The 20108-nt window shown below is 37.3% G+C and overlaps 1 protein-coding gene across 2 annotated transcripts in view; it reads left to right on the top strand.

Moving 5' to 3' along the window:
• LOC131040254 (probable small nuclear ribonucleoprotein F) overlaps window positions 1-19901 on the top strand; it is a 39253-nt gene extending 19352 nt beyond the window's left edge. For both annotated transcript variants that reach the window (XM_057973149.2, XM_057973150.2), the window contains exons 3-6: window positions 17084-17171; window positions 17280-17317; window positions 17428-17492; window positions 19459-19901. In XM_057973149.2, coding sequence (XP_057829132.1) covers window positions 17084-17171; window positions 17280-17317; window positions 17428-17492; window positions 19459-19516 — 249 coding nt within the window. In that variant the 3' untranslated portion in view covers window positions 19517-19901. The remainder of the gene's footprint in view (window positions 1-17083; window positions 17172-17279; window positions 17318-17427; window positions 17493-19458) is intronic.
• Window positions 19902-20108: the final 207 nt, after the last annotated feature.

Below are 20108 nucleotides of genomic sequence, written 5' to 3'. Positions count from 1 at the left end.
GTCACTACATCTGCAAGCTGGTAGAAGAAGGATCAGTTCAGTTGCAGTATGTTCCGACAACGGACCACACTACAAATATTCTCACCAAGTCTTTGAATTCGGATAAATTTGTAAAATTTAGGGGGCAACTTGGTGTTTTTGATAGATTGACCATTAAGGGAGGGTGTTAGAATAATAATTTCTTATATTGTTTATGGTCAACTTAGGTTGTTAGATTTTATTAATGCATCTACAGTATTTGGTAGATAGAGGTAGGTAATATCATTAATTTCTACAGTGTTTTTGTATTTCTATAAATTGCAATCTTTACTTGTTAATATGAACTAAGATATTTTACCAGTGTCTGATTTTCACACAGACCTCAAATTCACAATTTAAGGCCAGCGATGAAATTTTGTAGATTGACCATGTGAATCATGGATTCAAGATTTATCTTCAGTACGTGGCTCAACTAATCAACTATCGAACTCTTTAGCACAGCGTGGGCTTGTTTGCACCGTGTGGCCCTCTCCTATCTATCCTTCTCTGCTTTGTTGGTGTTGAAAGACACAAATCAAAGTACGCTCTATGATTCACCTGTGGCAGGGAATGGGTGCCTGATATTGGTGGATAATATCACTGCTTGAATCTAGCATGAATTTGGCAATACTCAGTGGTAAGTATTGATATGTTTAGTTTCTGGTGTGCCACTTTTCCTTCCCTCCTTGGTGCTCAATACTTGGAATTTTAAGATGGTTACCGTCTGTGAAATTTCTCAATTGTGAGATTTTGACAATAAAAGGGGATAGGTGTGTCTTCCTACTGACTCTAGCCTTCTGAGGTTTTCATCCCACAAGGCCTGCAATTTGCTGACTGTGGTTAATATCCGAAATATTCATGCCTTCATTGATTGGGCGAGCCGCCTATATACCTGACCACGCTATGAAACAACATAGGTCGGCCCAAAATATGGAGGAGACGTCGGTCTTGCTGCTAGGAAAATTCAAATTTTCGAAATTTATATAATATTTTATTTATGCAAATTATTACAAAATCGTTTAAAAACATTGTTATTAGAGTTGCTGGGTCAACCTAGCTTAAGGTGGGGACATGAAAGTTCTCCCCTCTCCAAATTGTTTGCTCTCAAGCAATTTCAATCTTGGATGCTCGAAGATTTCCACTCCTTCCCATGTGATGTCCTTGAGGGGTAAGTTCTTCCACTTGAACAAATATTCTGGAATAACTGCAATGTTCCCAAATTGGGATAGACCTGTTTTTGCCCAAAATTAACAATTCTAACAATATATATCATTTTGCCAATAGTATTCTAAGTTTAATTCATTTAAAAGTTATTGAGCTTGAGAGTTAATGAAAATTAACATCATATGAAATGATAAATAAGTTTGCTACTAGAATGTAAACTCTAGCTTATTCCCCATAGCCAACCATAGTGTTTGGAGAGGAAAACCATGAAAAGGTGCCCAAAGACTGTTCAGCTCATTTAAGCCCAAGATCACGGAGCAACCAAGACAACTTGCCCCTTGGCCCACAATTGTCAGGAACATCCAACTAAGACAATTCCATCCACTTGGGGTGGCCTACTTATTTTAGGGGAACCGGTCTATTGCCTCTCCCTAATATATTTCCTTCCATTTCATGAATGATTGCTTGTGGGGATAAGGAATAGATAAATTTATTAATAAAGAAACATAATAGATTGACAAATCTTATTAATATCTTGGTCAAATAGAATATATATGTATGATAACATTTATCCCAATTGCATACCAAATACTTGTTAGTTCACAAGTCTGCTGCTTGCCTGAATGTGAAATCTTATCTGATCCTTCGATATCCTTTATAAATGCAGGTTCTATGTATAAGTACTGTTCTCATTTTATGCCTCTCCTTAGGGAGGAGACCCTCCTTAGATTGCTTTTAAGAGGACGTAGAGACACAACTTTTACCAAGAGTCTCTTACTTCATAAAGAGTCATCCTTTCATAGTTAACGGTTGCTTCTTCCCATTTGATCAGAACTCTTTCATATTCCAGATCAGAAATTCTTGCTTGATCAATTGATCCTTTTTTCTTGGATGATTGCCCAATTGATTTTGAGTGAGGAGTGGTCACACCTTTTCATCACCACTTTTGCCCCTTAAAAAAGAGTTACAACCCTTTATCGCTGCACTTGGGAAATAATAATTTAAATAAAATTAATTTGCTAACAGTACATTGAAAGGTTACAATCATTCCTTCAACCGCTGCCATGAAACTCTTAATTTAATTAAATCCTCTTATTTTAGGAATCGCTGCCATTTATAGAAACAAAGTTATTGTCATGCCCCCGTCAAAAAACGCACCAAACCACAGCATTTATAACCATGATTGCAGTCCCCCCTAAACTATAACCTAGACGATTTAAATAAAATGCTAGCAATTCTATACATAATATGATAAAAATTAATCAAAGCTTTTTCTCCCTCACATCCAAAATGGCTTCAGGTTCAAGAATCAATTCCTCTTCATTATCAATTTGTGGCAGCTCTAATGATGAGGTAACCTGCCGCCTTTAGGCACGATACATGAAAAATAATCTGGATCCTGTTGTTCTCTGATAGTTCCAGCTCATTTGCAACTTCTCCAATCTTTCTTACTCCTATAAGGCCCATATAATTGTGGCTTCAACTTTTTGGCACTACTACATTTGTGAGAGGACTGTTTATATGGCTGTAATCTCAAATATACCATGTCCCCCCCCCCTCAAAACCTCTCAGTTTGGTGGCAATCAGCATACAACTTCTGGTTTTGAGACTGCTGTAGGTTTTCTTTTAGTGCTTTCATCACATCCAAACTTTGATGAATCAAATCCTTGGCTCCCATTGCCTTGATCTTTTCCTCATCCATGCTCAAATCCTTGGCTCCCATTGCCTTGATCTTTTCCTCATCCATGCTAACCCCTTGGGCAGTAATCTTGAACCCCAAATATGATATTTCGGTCAACCCAAACTCACATTTGGATGCCTTGGCATACAATGAATGCTGCTCCAGTAAGCCAAGCACCTCATCTACGTTCCTCAGATGATTCTCCTATGTTTTACTGAAAATCAAAACATAAAATCAAGGTGTCATCGAAGAAAACAACACAAATTTACTCAATTTTCACAATAAATATGTGATTCATACAAGACTGAAATGTGGCTGGTGCATTGGTCAATCCAAATGGTACGACCAAGAACTCATAATGCCCATAGTGACACTTGAAGGCTGTTTTGTGCACGTCCTCATCTGCGACCTTTATCTGATGATACCTTGAATGTAAGTCAATCTTGGAGAAGTATTTTGCTCCATGAAGCTCATTTATCAATTCATCGATCCTGAGTATGGGGTGGAGATCTTTTTTTGTCTTTTTTGTTGAGGGCTCTATAATTGATGTATCTCCTCGGGCGTTGATAGGGCATGGTGATGACAAGTTTTGCTCCTTCCTCAAGCTCAATCACATATTGAAAGCACTTATCTGGTGGGAGACCAAGAGGAATTTTTTTGAACACCTTTATGTGTTTATCCAAGATGGACTAAATATCAACATAGTAGGACCTCCTATCCTTGGATGAACTTGCATTTGTAATCAAGCATTCTGCTGCCCAAGCCATTTGATCTTTTTGAAAAACTCTTTCCATCCTCTCAGCTGAAACTACCATGGTACCTCCATTAAAAAGGCTGCGAAGAACTACCTCCATCCCATTAGCTTTGAACTTCAACTCCATGGATCGATAACTCTTTGTACGTTCACGAAGTTAGTTCAACCATTGCACTCCCAACACCAACTCCATCTAGCCAATGCTCTAATCATATACAATTTATCTCAGATTTTTTGTTGCCTAAAGTCAACTCCAATTGTTGAATCCTTTGGCTGCATGGAATACTACACTTGTTTGCCACTATAATATTAAACCATTCAAAGTCTAATATTTTCAACCCAATCTTAGGCACTAACCCTGCATCAATGAAATTGTGGGTGGCCCCACTATCAATAAAGTGTGCCTCCTAGATTCTCCCCTCCTTGGTCCTGATGGTCAGCCTCATCCACCACAACCTCATGCTAACGTTCATGTTCCTTTGAATCTGCATCGAAGATGTCCTCTTTGTAGTGTATTTGATCCTTCCCCAAACACTTGTGATTTGGCTGCCACGGATCTTGACAGGTGAAGAACAACTTTTTTGTTCAAAGTTCATTCTTGGATACCTCTTTAATTTGGCTTTGGGGGTAATGCTTTGGGTTGAGGAATACTCTTAGGAGGAGGCCTCTTTTGAAATGGGGTTGCCCTCTTGGAATAGAATTGGTCTCTTGCCATTGAATCCTCTAAATTTAGAGCTCTCTTGATGGATTCCTGCAAGGAATTTGGATCAAATGCCTTTACCAACCCTTTGAGTGGTTTAGAATCTAGATAGGCTTTCTATGAAGAGTACTATGAGTCTCCTCTCTGATGCATCTGGGATCATCACAAGTAGCCTGTGGCATAGAAGCATTAATCTGCAATGAAACCCGATTAATTGCGATAAATCATGGATCAACAAAATTGCTGACTTTTTCCCAAAATAAATTGCCTAATGGTCATTAATCGATTGTCAACAACTCTTTTCAGATTAATCCTGATTAATATTGATTAATTGCAATTGAAATTTGTGAAAAATTGTGAGAAAAAAAGATGCTGAAAACCCTTAAAAACCCACAAAAATAGGCAATTAAAAGTTAAAAACTATTAAAATGGCATGGCAGAAGGAGGAATCAGTACGCAAAGAGGAAAGCCACTACTGGCATAGTCATGACGAGACGTGCTTGGTTATGTTACCTCTGTGCCTACCTAAGATGTGAGAAAGATTTTTGGCTGCATTACAGAGTCCCAACGGGGAAGACAGAGGAAGACGTGAGTTAGAAACTGAACCATATTCGGTCAGTGATTTTTGTATGTATTTTATTTGTAAAAATATTATGATAAAAATATATTATTGGTTTTCTGTATTTTATTCGTTCAATGAATTAGAAATATAGTGATGAAAAATCTAGTTTACAATATTAAATAAATAAAATAAAAATATATTAATTAAATATAATTTTAGATTTTATAAAAAGTATCTACACTTATCAAATTGTTCAAGAAAAAAACTTTTAAAATAAGAAAAATAGAATGGCTAAGGCGTAATAGAATATTACATCATATATCTGCCCAAATGATGCCATTTGCAAAAATTGTATATAGCAAAATTGGATGTTCAAAGTGGCAGCTGAAATAGTTGACAATCCTTTTTTTTCAATGTCTTCAATATAAACAAATGTTTTTGTACCAATGATTGCTTGACTATGAAATTTCTGATAGCTTACAGTCATATTATTTACCGCAAATTGAATCAACATGTGTTTGTAATGGAAATGACCTTAAATTAAAAAAAAAAGTAGTTTTTGTATCTTTTACTAGAATTTTTTATGTTTTTTTTTAAATCTGATTTTTTACCCATTTTTTGGATTTTTTCAAAAAATCTTATACTTTTGGTTTGCTGATTTTTTCCCCGAACGATTTTTGTTGCTATAGTTCGTGGAATTTTGCTATATAGTGTTTGACGATGACCTTTTGATTTAATTGCGCTAGCTCTTTGAAGTGAACCTTTGGATCCCTCCTGTCAAACCTTTCCACAAACCTTTGGCTAAACTCTTCTAAAGTAGTGAATGAATCATGCCTTGAGGTGCCATGCCATGATACCACCATTCATAGGCCACACCATGTAGATGCAAGGTGGCAAACTTGATTGCCTCTTCATCAAACATTGGACTCAAATAGAAGTATTTACCCAATTTCTGTAATGGTGCTCTCGAGGAGCAACTTCCTGATCCATCAAAAGTGGCTAATGTTTTCTTTCCTAGGCGGTGTTTTATATCCTTTCGGGGCTGCTCCTCATACGTTCTCCTATGCCCATTTCTTGGCATCTTCTCATAGTACTGCATAAAAGACATGTCCTGAGGAATGACAACGCTTAGTGCACTATATTCATCATGAAGCCTTGTCATTTCATCTCCCTGATTAGGTTGCTCTTCTCCCATGGGTGCTGTCTTGTCCCTTTTCAGAAATTTAGCTCTAAAAGTCTTGGGGTTCGGGTTAATGAAACATTTTTGGTGTTTCCCAGCCATTTCCTATGTGTTTCCATGTTGGGATCATTACCTAGCGAAAACCAGGGTGTGGTGGCGAGAGGCACTTAGCTTGATACCCTAGTTGCTTTGTTTAATTTGTTGATAGATTAAATCACGGGGAATTTCCTTCACAGCTTAGTCAGTAGTGTTGATATATCTCACTCTTTGGCTGATTTATTCAAGTTCTTCCTTATTCCTGTGATCTCAGTCATCGACTGCCAAAGTTAGAAAGGTTCTCATTCAAAACCTATTTTATGTATTTCTTGAAAAATAACCATAAGCTGAAGTGGCAGATAGAGCCAGCTACCATTTGGAATATTTTCCACTCGCTACTGGAGTTGATATATCTCACTCTTTGGCTGATTTATTCAAGTTCTTCCTTATTCCTGTGATCTCAGTCATCGACTGCCAAAGTTAGAAAGGTTCTCATTCAAAACCTATTTTATGTATTTCTTGAAAAATAACTATAAGCAGAAGTGGCAGATAGAGCCAGCTACCATTTGGAATATTTTCCATTGCTATTCCACCAACTTTTTGAATGTTCACTTAATGACATATGGTGGTGAGTACCTATATAAAAGCATTGTGCCCAACTTTGTTTCCACAACCTTGCAATTGCTGATGCTTAAATATCTGCTCTTAGCATTCTTTGTTCCTCTTGTTGGATGAGGCGCATGCTTCCTGATTGAATTGTACAGTTTCTAATACAGTAAGGATTTAATTTTTTTTTTTGTTTCTTCTGTGGAAGTTTTTTTCTCGGTTGTACAATTTAGGGAGCTGTGTTTTAACTTTTTCTATACTCGAATGGATCTGATAAATTCCATTGGGAGATAGCTTTTATTCTGAAACAGAAATGCTCTAGTTAAAGCAGAGAAACAAGACTCACCCGAAATCGCCCAAACTCGGCGAGTCCGAGTCCGAGTCAGGCCAAACGAGTCCCAGGGGCTTGGACTCGGACTCGGCCGAGTCTGGAGAGTAAACTCGCCAGACTCGCCGAGTTGGCGATTTTGGCTCAAAATCGCCAGACTCGGCGAGTCCTGAGCCCCAGACTCGGCTACTGGCTCAGTTAATAAAATGACCAAAAAAAAAACATTTTAAAAAGTAATAAGTTTTTTTGGAAGGGCGAAATTTGACATTTTGGTCTCTCCGTCAGGATTATTTTATGGAATATAACATTTAAGTATAAGAAAATACTTTAAGTTATATTCCATATATACTGTCAGGATGTTTGAGAGTGGTTTTGGGCCTCCAGGAATTATATTGCAAAATCTAGTTTTTGGAGGATTCTTCAGTTTTCCAGACTTAGTCAAATTTCAGGATCAGGACATTCCAGACTTAGCCAAATTTTAGGGCATTTGAAGATCAGGATGACATTCCAGACTTTATCACTCACCAACTTGACCTAGCTTGGACCTTCAAGAATGATACTCACTCACCAAGCAAGACCCAATTAGCAACAAGAGCAAAACCAGGCCCTAAGGAAGACTCTCAAAGAAACCCTAATTCAGACTTGTAATAAGTTTTTTTGGCCTTGCGGGGCGCTGCCCCTCGACCTCGCCCTGTATCGCGACAGGGAGCACGCAAGGGGCACTGCCCCTTGACCCCACCTTGGGGGCGCTGCCCCCAAACCCCTGTCGAAAAATATGGGGGAAACTGCGTCGATAGAAGTAGAGAAAATTTAACCTCCGAGTCTGACATTGATTGGATCGACCAGGTAGATATAGAGGTTGAGATTGTAGCCATGGCAGAGGAGGAGCGGAGAGCACGAGCACAGACAGGAGATTCAGAGGCAGATAGTGACACGGATGTTCCTGATGTTGGTGAGCATGGCATGGTGTCACGGGGAGCGGCTATGGCAGTCGAATCATCTAGGACCTACCTTAGACGCCTTCGCAGGGGGCTGGGGCCGGAGGGTGCAAGCTCCTCTGAGCCATAGACTTGTAGTTGTATTTACCTTTGGTATTTGTATGAAACATTTGATGATGATCATATGATGACATGGATTTTTTATTCCATGAGTTTTGTAATATTGTATACATTTGACAATATTTATATATCTATGTTTGTTATTTTCTTCAGCTACAATTTGCGTTTATGCTTATGTGATTGATGTATACTTGTGTATGTAATCAAATGAGCCGAGTTTGATGATGTTATTGTGTCTTTAAGGTGTATTCAATAAAGGGTGTTTGAAACAAGTTTTAAATATTTAAAAATCTCTAAATTTCTTGAGTTTTTCACTATCCTGAGTCCAGCCGAGTCTGGAGCCGAGTCTGACGTCGAGTCCCGAGTCCGAGTCCGAGTCCGAGTTGGCCTTGCCGAGTCCGAGTCCGCCTTGCCGAGTCCGAGCCGAGTCCGAGTCCCGTTTCTTTGAGTTAAAGTGACAAATTCCCTTATTCTCTCTCTCTCTCTTGATGTATTAGTACCATGTGAACTTTCCAAGCAACATGATAATATGTTGCTGTAGCTGTTGCAATTAACATACCCTTTAAAAAGGGATCAGCATACACACAAATTGGAAAGAAGCCTCCATTTTTGACTTTAAGTGTAAATTCATAGAAAAACAAGTAAATTAAATAATTTGTTGCCCTTTCCCATTCTCTAAATGATATCATCAGAATGAACTATAAGTAGGCATGATTATTAATGGATTTTTTATGGCATCTCATATATAATTATTAATATTCACATCATGATATAATACCAGACTTCTTATTTTAAGTCTTAGTCAAGAGGGGATTGTAAAATTTGTAGTACAAAATGTTGAAGGTATAGTTGCGTTAGAGATCAAAGCTGCAACGTCCCCTATTTATCTAGTGGATTCAGTTCCTTTATCTACCTTGCATCGGTTCATTGACTTCCGTTTTCTTTTCATGATCGCTTTGGTGGCTGTCGGTGACTCTTCATGTTTATGTGGCTGTCAGTGACTCTTCATGTTTATGTGGCTGTCGGTGAAGATGGTGTCCTTTCTTCTTACATTGTGTGGTTTCTTCATTTGCAATTCGATGCTTTATATTCATGGCTCTTTCATTTCCGGTTGTCTTCTTCTTCGGCAGATTGATAGTTATATTGGTGGCTTCTCATTTTGTTTGAGAGAAAGTTGAGAATAATGTGTATGAAGTCATGATATATGAGACGTAGCATTTGACTTAATTGTCATGATTGATTTGTGAAGAATCAAACTTATCTTATTGTGATTGATAGTAATCTGAAACTATCAACAGTTGTTTTCATTTTCAGAGATATAATAAAGTTCATTTTTGAGTGGGTTGGGTTTTTCACCCTCAGGTGGAGGGTTTTCCCAAGATAAGTTCTTGTGTTTGTGTTGTTCATTAGTTTAGTTTTCTGCTATCTATTTATTCTGGTTCAAATTTAACATGGTATCAGAGCGTGTTCCTCCTATAAAGCCTAACCACTTGAAGGTAGATCCTGTGCTTTTGTCCTAGGATGGGCATTGCAACTTAGCATTTTGGCACACCTTGCTACAGGTGGATTTCTGTCGCATTTATGTGGTTGGTCCATCACTTTGTTGTGGATGGTATTGAAGACAGTTCTTCAGATGATGCTTAAACTATGCACGAGGCAGATATTGTGGACAGATGATGAGTGATGGCAAGGGCCAAAGGCCACACAACCATCGGATCATCACTAGGTGCTTTGGTGTGATCAATCCAAGTGAATGGAAATTCCATTGCTGAGCAAAATTATAAAAGGACGAATCAGAGAATGCATTCAAGGAAGGAAGGCAGATATTGTGAACAGATGATGAGTGATGGTGAGGGCCAAAGGCCACACAACCATTGGATCATCACTAGGTGCTTCAGTGTGATCAATCCAAGTGAATGGAAATTCCATAGCTGAGCAAAATTATAAAAGGTCGAATCAAAGATTGCATTCAAGGAAGGAAGATTGCTTGCATTTCTTCGCAGAGGAAGAATCAACATTCAGAGGGAGTCTGACATATCGTAAGAAGTAACCTTGAACAAGGAGGTCAGAAGATTGATTTCAGCTTTAGAGGAAGCATGACATTTCAGCTTCAGAAGGAGCTTGACATTTCAGCTTCAGAGGGAGCTATATCGTCATGAAGATTTGGTTAAAGCATTTTTCTCTGTGATGGAGAAATTTGAGGCGAAAGCCCTTGTTAATGAGTTCTTCTCCGTGAGGGAGAAGTTCGAGGTGCAATCCCTTGCTAATGAGTTCTTCTCTGTGAGGGAGAAGTTCAAGGTGCAATTCATTGTTAATGAGTTCTTCTTTGCGAGAGAAGGCCGAGGTGAAATCCCTTGATTAATGAGTTCTTCTCTGCGAGAGAAGTTCGAGGTGAAATCCCTTGATCCACCCTCTGGGAGTAGCTATGGTGGAAGTCATGTGTATGACTTTATAATTTTTATTTCTGTTTTCATTCACCCTCTAGGAGTAGCTATGGTGAATATTCTTATGTGGAGATAACAATTTTATTGAATAAAATCTGTGATGAGACTTTGTTAACTTTCTTTGGTTGCAGCTGTATGTATCTGTCATGAGATGACGAATTGAAGATCTTTCTCTTGCTAAGAGGGAGTGTTGAAGGTATAGCTGCGTTAGAGGTCAAAGATGCAACGTCCCCTATTTATCTAGTGGATTCAGTTCCTTTATCTACCTTGCATTGGTTCATTGACTTTCGTTTTCTTTTCATGATCGCTTTGGTGGCTGTCTTTGACTCTTCATGTTTATGTGGCTGTCGGTGATTCTTCATGTTTATGTGGCTGTCGGTGAAGATGACGTCTTTTCTTCTTACATCGTGGGGTCTCTTCATTTGCAATTGTGTCGTTCATTTTTAGAGATATAATAAAGTTCATTTTTGAGTGGGCTGGGTTTTCCACCCTCAGGTGGAGGGTTTTCCCAGGATAAGTTCTTGTGTTTGTGTCGTTCATAAGTTTAGTTTTCTGCTATCTATTTATTCTAGTTCAAATTTAACACAAAAAAGCATCTTGCCCATGAAATTATTTCAAATAGAAACTACTACAGCCACAAAAGTTACCACAGCCACACCAACTACAATAAACAAGCCCCATAAAATTATCAGTTATTGAATTTTATTTTTCCCGAAGTATTTGTTAATATTATTTGAGGGCAATCTTGCTAATTTATATATATATATATATATATTTGCTTGGTAATAATTTTGATTTTATTAATAACCAAAAAAGAGTTCTCACATAATATCCAAACAGCCTTCTCAAGTATCTGAAACTACGATAAAGGCAATTCTGCCACCACGACATAAGACTACAAAAAACCTACCAAACTTGCCAATTAAAGACGACCACAAAAAATCTACCCAATTACATCAAAAGTCCCCGACAAAGCCAAGTCTAAAAAGACGTATAACAAAAAAGACATGACACCACCATAAAACAAAAACATCACCAACTCACTGGACTTTCCTCCTACGCTTACTCCTTGCCACCCCTGCATCTCTATTCTCTGTCACCTTCGGCTGTCTAGGATACAACACATGTCTCGAAACTCCCTCAGCCTCTGCCTTGGCCTGTGCAATGACCTCGTCCATTTCTTTAATTTCCACTATCAGCTTCAGCGCATCCTAGCCCTGTCTCGCCTCCTCTCTGCGGTGAAATTTGCACATGCCCCTCGCCACCGAAGAAAAGGGTACAAACCTGCATTTCCACCGTTTGCACCAGTCTCCAGTCCCTCCCGTGCATCAAAACCAACACCCGACTCTACCCATTCTAAGGAGTCCATCCCCACCGGAAAATCATCATGCACAATTGTCTGCATTACTCTTCTCACCGTTGCAGTGGATTCTCCCAGCTCCAAACCCCAAGCCATGATGAGGGAAAAAACATCCATCTTCGTTTTGTACCTGAATATAAGCAAGTTGAAAGCACCCCCCACCACAATTGCAGCACTCTGAGCCAATAATTCATCGGAAAATTTAAACATCCTTTGCAGTTGTGTAATGGTTATTTCCCTGTAGAAGGAATAAATCTGTTTCCTGCTTCAGAATGTGAAATTTGCTTCCATTGTTGCCACTCTCCCCGCTTCACCACCTCCCAATACTGTTACGGTTTGCTTCCAAGAAACCCTGCAATGTTTTCGGCTTTCTTCTCAATGAAGCCTCGAGAAATGAGGAAAGTTTTAAATGCAAAATCGGAATACTTGAAAGCCGTCATTAATGGCCTTCCTCGCCTAACACAAATGCCGCCCTTTGCTATTATACCTCTGGCATCCGTACTGAAATAGCTGCTGTGACATTAATGCCCACTAACCACTTCCTCCTCAAAACACACATTCCGAAAGTCTTCCATTCTAAAATCGCCAACTGCTTCAAATGGAAGAGCCCATTTGGAAAGAATATCCGCCTCTACATTACCAGTACGCCTCACATGGCTTAATATTTATGAATAAACAAATAACTAATAGATATCAAATGTTTAAATTTTATTTACATGCACTCCTAGAACTTCAATGCAACTGTATCTTTTAAAACAATAAACTGTTATTCTTTACTATAAAGAAGGGATTGAAAGTTTTGAAAATTTTGTGACGTAGATCAACAAATACTTCTGCATAGAATATATTTCTAACAATCAAAATTAACGTGTTCATATCAAGCTTTCAAATTTCTGATCAAATTGCTTTAAATATATTCTTTTGACATGAGAGCTCAGGAACAGTGAAGCTTGAGCACTGTTAAACTATCTCAGAATTTACTGAATTTAATTGAAAAAATTTGAAACCCAGCAAATTAAAAAAAAAGAAAAGAACCCAAAATGGTTAAAAATCACCAAAAAATTCCTAAATTTGTTTAAAAGCAGTTAAACGAGTATTTTACATTTTTTGATTTTCCCTATAAAAATACCTAAGTCTACAAATATATATTCTTTGCTTCCTTTTTGAGCTGTGTCAGGGTTGTCTGCACAGTTGGTTGGCGTTTTGTGAGGTTTGTCAGTGCTCTGTCTTGTGAGTGCTGCGTTCATCATGACTGGTCTTAGTTTTACACTTCTGCACCCTTTTTCCCTGATCTAGAGATTTGCAGGAATAGGAGCGGTGGGAGGATGGGTGGGGAATGAATTGGAATGGTGAGAGGAAAAAATCACTTAGGAGTTAGGTGAGCTCTCCTCACCTGGTGAACTGAAGAAGAGAGTGGCTTTGCTAAGGCTTGGTCTGGCTTGGTCTATAGTGGAAAATTGGATTTTGGAGAAATGATCCTTGTGAAAGGGTGGAATGGAGTTTGACTGCTAGGGGTGGGTTTCCAGGTGGGGTTGGGCAAGAGAAATTCAATTTTCATATACTTTTTAACTGCCTGCTTGGGGGATGCTTCATATATAATAATCTGCTGGACCTCCCTCCCTACAATCATAGACTTGTGACTAGACTAGTCCCTTACCGATGCCACATATAACAAATCAAATTATACAGCCATCACATCCTGCTAAGATTTGTGCTTGTAAGCAGGGGTGGATTTATTTATATTTATTTAGTTAAATATTTTAGATTTTCATTGTATATATATATTTGATTGGTAAATAGCAGCTATGGGGCTGCACCCGTTATATTAATATTATAAGAAAAGTTATCACATCAAGAATTACAATGATCCTAGAAACCCATTAATGGGCCAAACCAACAAGAAGAAATCAGGCTGCCTATTCAGGATGGTGCTCCACGTTTGTCGTGGGAGCAAAGATACATGTTAAAAGTAACTTCATTTTTGTTCTATTTTCTTCAAACTACTGTCCAATTACCTTCTGAGACACCATCACTGAGGACTCCATTTAGGTTCACTGAGGATTTTTCTTCACCATTCAAAGAAAAAATAGTGAGCTTTCCACATTCCCAACCATTCTCAAGCATGGTGACAAAGAAGATTTAATATGATCATTCCCTATAGGAGGAGTAGCTGGGGTGCTTGGTGTTGACTGTGATTTACTTGGTGAAAGCTTGTGGTCTTCATCCTTGGATGGCTTATCAGAGGCATCAATACCGGTTTTATCTTTCCCACTCGACACATCCTCTTCTATGGAGTAATGGTGGGGAGAGACATCCTTCCACCAAGTAGCCTTGCTATCATTTCTCCACTTTACATATTGGGCCACTACATGTTCCATATTGAAACATCTGCGACACCTAAAGGGGCTAGCTTCGTAGTGTACGATCTGATTCCAACTACCTTGCTTGGTGCAGAGAGAGATCTCAGCAGAGAGCCCCTTGGTAATATAAATCTCTACTAATATGTGGGCATAGGTTATAATGTCCCCTGCTAGGACTGCCTGTTTAGCATGCATCATTATACATTATTATGCACTATTATGCCTCAGACAATTAATTGTTCATAATACAATCAATAATTATTATATTTATGCCTCATCCTTACATCTTTCCTAACCCTAATGGAGGATGGGGATTTACTGTTGTAGGACGCTTGAAAACACCTCCACAAGTAGGCCCAAGGGTTTCATGAGTGCCCGTCAATACCACCACTTGGCCCAAGGTTTTCATGAACACCCGTCAATACCACCACTTGGGAGTCACCCAATTTGGGATGGAATTAGTCTGCCTCTCCCTACACAAACCAACCTATGAATTAGCAAAAGGTTTAAGGTGACATCATTATAATAGTCTTCCATGTATTATAAATGTATGTGTTTTGATATACATATATATAAGTACATTCCTGTCTATATATATATATACACATAGCAAACATATACCCATATTCATTATTACTCCATATAATAGATAACTATATTTATTTATTAATCATCTATTTGTATCACTTAAATTAGTAACTTATATTTATGAACCATAATGCATACCCCAATCAATGCAGATTGCAATTTATAATAATTCACTTTATTTTCTTAATACCTTTTCATTTTTTTTTCCTCCTCCAGTTCCATGCTGGGAATGTCTCTTTATAGTCTTCCACAATCAATGTAAAGTTAAACACACGATCCCTCCAAAGGTTACACATATTTAGGGAGAGATGTCTGTTGTTAGCAGTGATTGGTAAAGGAACAGTCAGCAGGAACAGCGATTTGTCTTTATTAATGACTAAGGTCAAACGCTTCCCTTCCCTTAACAATCATCACTGATCAAATATAGTTAAATATTATTATTAATCAACACATTATTATTATAAAAAACATATCTAACTGAAACAGAGACATGCCATAGGTGGTATGTAAATACTTTGAGGACCCCTCATCTACCTCCAAAAATTTCCCTAGTGAATTTCCAATAGCTTCAAAACAAGATTCAAACTAAAACTGCAAAGGAAGTTTTGTCAGTCTTATGTAGACTGGAATCACCATGAAAGATTCAGTAGTTGGATTGAAAGAAGGGTGCCACGGTTTCAGCATTAACAGGTGCTTGTCACAATCCCATTGATATTCACACAAAACTTTGCGGCAATCCTTGACCTTATCAAAAACAACAACAAAGAATTCCCGTGCACAGGGATAGATCTGAATATCACTTGCCAGAATTGGGTGCCAAGTTGTTGAAATCCATTGATATAAGTCTGCCAAACTCAGTCAATATCCTCTAAATCTGCCAATCAGGGCATGTTTGGTAAAAAGAATTACATTTTCATTTACCTCTTGTAAGATCCAGCTCAACCTTCCAGGCACTTTTAGCAGGCTTAGTCACGGGATGAACCCCCTGCGGTTTCGGGAAATGCTTGCTTCCATTCCCCACCTTCTCAAGCCATCTTTTATTATTGCATTGCCCTACAGGCCCTACAGGTGGCTCATCTCAAGTTCATCATACATGGTAAGGTTGGAAGGAGGCCAAGCAACAATATATGGGATCCATCGCCCATCACTTGCCTTACAGACCCTAGCTGGAGGTGTCAGATCAATTGTCTTTGCTTGGGATTTACCAGTCCCCTCTTGATTTGAGTAGGAATCTAATTCCCATTGCCCAAGGGCAGTCCATTGCTTCAAAGCACAATCATTCACTGAAAATTGAGGTGAAATCTTGCTGTTGAGCAGCTGGCACTCGTCGCACCAATATGGAGTCCTCTCTATCTGTAGCATGCAGATTTGGTAGATCTGAGAGCAATTGCCTAGAATCAGACTCTAACCTGGAGTATCTGAAGTTTCCAGCATGTGCCATAGCCACAGAAAATTGGTGCAGAGGCAGCATTTTTTCACATTATTTGACTTTGGTTCTGATTTTCATTTAATGTATTATATTAAATATTAATAATTTTAAAATATAATATAAAATCTGAACTTAAATATATATAAATTCATAATTATACATAAATTTTAATATTTTAATATTATATTAATATTATTCAAATATAATCATGAATATTTTCTTAATTTTTATCAGTGATGTATCTTTTCCAAAATTTATTTTTGCTGAACTCAAACACAAACATGAACCTTGTGACATAGGTGGTAAAATCTTAGAGAAATTCAAAAGCTCAAAGAATTCTATTACCCCAATAACATTTTCATAAATATCTTTCTTGCCCCTTTGGCCTATCGGCACCTCCCGTGTAACTTATAACAGTGCAATTGCTAGTATAATCCATTTTAAGTGGTCTATAGCTGCTGCATTTAATGTTTCTTATGAAGAGGTTTTTGGTTGCTTGTGTTTTGTTTGAATGCATGACTAACTTTACTTCCATGCTTGGCTGACATAATTTGTGAGGAAGAGACACAATTTTAATGCGACCCTGAATACAACCAAAGTATAGTTTCTGACTTGAAAGTGTTTTATTCTGTTGGATATGTAGTTTTCCAAAATTACTTATGTTTGCTGGTCATTGACTTATATTTATTTGTTCTTGGCAGACTGTTCCTGTGTATAGTTTCTGACTTGAAAGTGTTTTATTCTGTTGGATATGTAGTTTTCCAAAATTTCTTATGTTTGCCTTTCATTAACTGATATTTATTAGTTCTTGGCAGACTGTTCCTGTGAACCCAAAACCATTTCTAAACAATTTGACTGGGAAGCCTGTTATCGTGAAATTAAAATGGGGTATGGAATACAAAGGTAATTGTTAACTTGATTATATGCCAGTCATGATTTGTGAAAACTCTAGATTAGAATTACACTTCGATATCACTGACTATTTACTGCCTTGTGAAAAATGCATATTAGGTTACTTGGTGTCGGTTGATTCTTATATGAATCTGCAGGTATTATATTTTTCTTTCAGTTTCACTTAATAATTGTCTATTTTATTAGTGTATCATACTTTTAGTAATGTTATATTTCTTAAATGAATATGGTTTTGGTGTTTATGCAGTTAGCCAGCACAGAAGAATATATTGATGGGCAGTTCACAGGCAACCTTGGAGAAGTTTTGATCAGGTAACTCTGAGTCATATTGTGTTCTAGTCCTTGTAAAATATCATTTTCTATTCGGTATCATATTGTAGCATAAGTTGTTAAAATTAGAACCAGACAGGTAAAACTCAGAAGTCTGTAACTTAAAATTCTTCACAGAAACAAAAATACACAAGAATTTATCCTGGGAAAACCCTCCACCAGAGGGGTGAAAATCCCAGCCACACCGAAAATCAAGCTTTATTGAAAGAACATATTTTGAATACAATGCTCTCAAGCTTAATCAATCAATGATTTAAGCAAGAATTGTTAACACTAAACAATCAACAATATAGGTCGATATCATCTCAGAACAACTGAAATCTTCTATACTACAGCTAGCACAACTTTCTGTAACATGAAATAATTAACATCAATAATATATGAGAAGACAGAGAAGATACAGAACCACTGTAGAAAATATAAAGTCACTGAAAGAGAAGCTGATCCGAAAACCATCGCATGGAAGAATACACAAAATTATAGACTCTCTTGCGAACATGCATCACCCACAACACAAACAGCAACATGCCTTTTAAAGGCAAGGCTCAAAACATCTCTAAGACGGAGGAAGACGAAGGGCCAACACTTCATACACACAATACCCAAAGCGGCAGTTACATTGTATGCCGTTTCATAAACCATGGCCGAAGGGAGCTGCATATACATTGTCATGCCCGCACTTCTCATCGGATGAAATACGATAAGACACATCCACCAAGAACAAGACTCCCATGAAGTTGAAGGCAATACACAATGGTCGGTGACAGGTAACAAGGAAACTGAAACACTTCCAGCTAAGAAAGAACTCATAAATGCAGAATACAAAATTGTTGAACAGAAAGACGGATTGAGAAGAGTTGAGACATGATAAATAAAAAAAACATTAGCAAGGCGGTTTCACAACCAACGCAGGAATAATAAAGTCTCCTGCTGCTACAAGCATTAACATAAGTGGCATGATGCTCTTTAAATGGAAAATAAAGATGACTTTCGTTAGGAAGATGGATCGACAGAATCACAATGGAAGAAATGTTTAGAAAATTATAATGCCCCCTTTTTAATTCCTTTAGTTTCAACTTCAAGCCCTAGCGCATAAAATATAAACTTTCACAATTGATTATTAATAAGAATTCTTGATTTTTGACTTGCTGATTTAAAAATTACTGTCAATTTAAATTGCTTTGGACACTCAGAAATCTGCCCAGACTTATGTCAGGTATTATAAATAATTTCGTAATCTGCCTGAGTTGGGGGTTTTGTCCACGAACTCAGCAAGTAACTTAAAAGGGTTTTCGTCATTTAATTTCTGCCATGAGAGCAGGTTAAATGAACCACAGTTCCATGCTGCAAAAGAGTAATTATCAGATAGGAAGTAGGAGGAGATGTATTCTTCTTTTGATGCTTCTTTCTCCTTGTTACGTGTCTCATATGTTTTTTCCTCTTCAATAGTCATGATTCTTCACATACCTCTTCATTTTTTAATAAAATAAACATTAATTTTATATTATATAATTATATATTATTATATTTTTATGTATATTATTTATATTTTATTTTTTTATTATTATTATTATAATCTCATTTCGAAAAGGGTATATTACAAAATTCAAAGGCCTCATCATAAATAAGACTCTTGGAATACTAAACAAATTGTCTGCACAATAGCGTTTAACGAAGAAGTTTATCCAATTCGGCCCATTGAAAAAGTAACAATATTTTTATAGTTAAGAGAGCAAAACATGCATGGACTGAACTTAATGACAAGAAACATACGTTGACCAAAGAGAACAGAGAAAAGAGGATAACGAGAAACATTGTTACAAGACTTTTGAATCATTGCTTTTGATATCATCTTGTAGTTTTTGTTTTGTATTTGAAGAGCATTTTATTTGAATTTTGGTCTACAAAATCTATTTTATGCTCAAGTCTAAATCTTGTTTAAATATAGGTGCAACAATGTACTATATTTGCGGGGTGTGCCTGAAGATGAGGATCTTGAAGAATGAGCGCAGTTTTAGGTGTTGATTGTTTAGCTGACATTTAAGTGCTATTTTCCCAGTCATAGAGATGCAAGAAGAGGATGGATACATTTTAACTTTAAACTTTGTTTCCTAAATTTCATTGGTCATGTTGTAACTTAAGGTTCAGTGTGATATACTGAAAATTTTGGTTAGTAATCTGCGATAAGTTCCAAGCTCTAGAATATGCTCTGCCATTGGCAACTACTTTGCAACTAGAATGCTGCCAACGTGTAATGATGTTTTGTCCTACCAAATCTTTTTTTAATTGAAAACTAATCCTCTTTGAAGGAAAATGCATGTAATCTTAATAGGCACTCTGTATCGTTCTTTGGTTTTAAATTTTAATGGAACAACACAATTTCTTTTTTAATTGTCGTCAGCAGGTTCATTCCAGATCATTAATTTAGGCTCATTTCGAATTACTGTTTGCAGAGAATGTATGCAACCTATTTAGAAACCATCCAATTTTGGTTGTCTAATATTAATAGTCACTACCAATCAGAAACCAAAGAAATATCAAAGTTAATGCAAAATTCATGTGTTACCATTCGAACTTTTGCTAATAATATCAAAATAA

Source organism: Cryptomeria japonica, chromosome 7 (genome assembly GCF_030272615.1).
Source record: "Cryptomeria japonica chromosome 7, Sugi_1.0, whole genome shotgun sequence".
Taxonomy (NCBI): Eukaryota; Viridiplantae; Streptophyta; class Pinopsida; order Cupressales; family Cupressaceae; genus Cryptomeria; species Cryptomeria japonica.
This window is presented reverse-complemented; position numbering and strand designations above follow the sequence as displayed.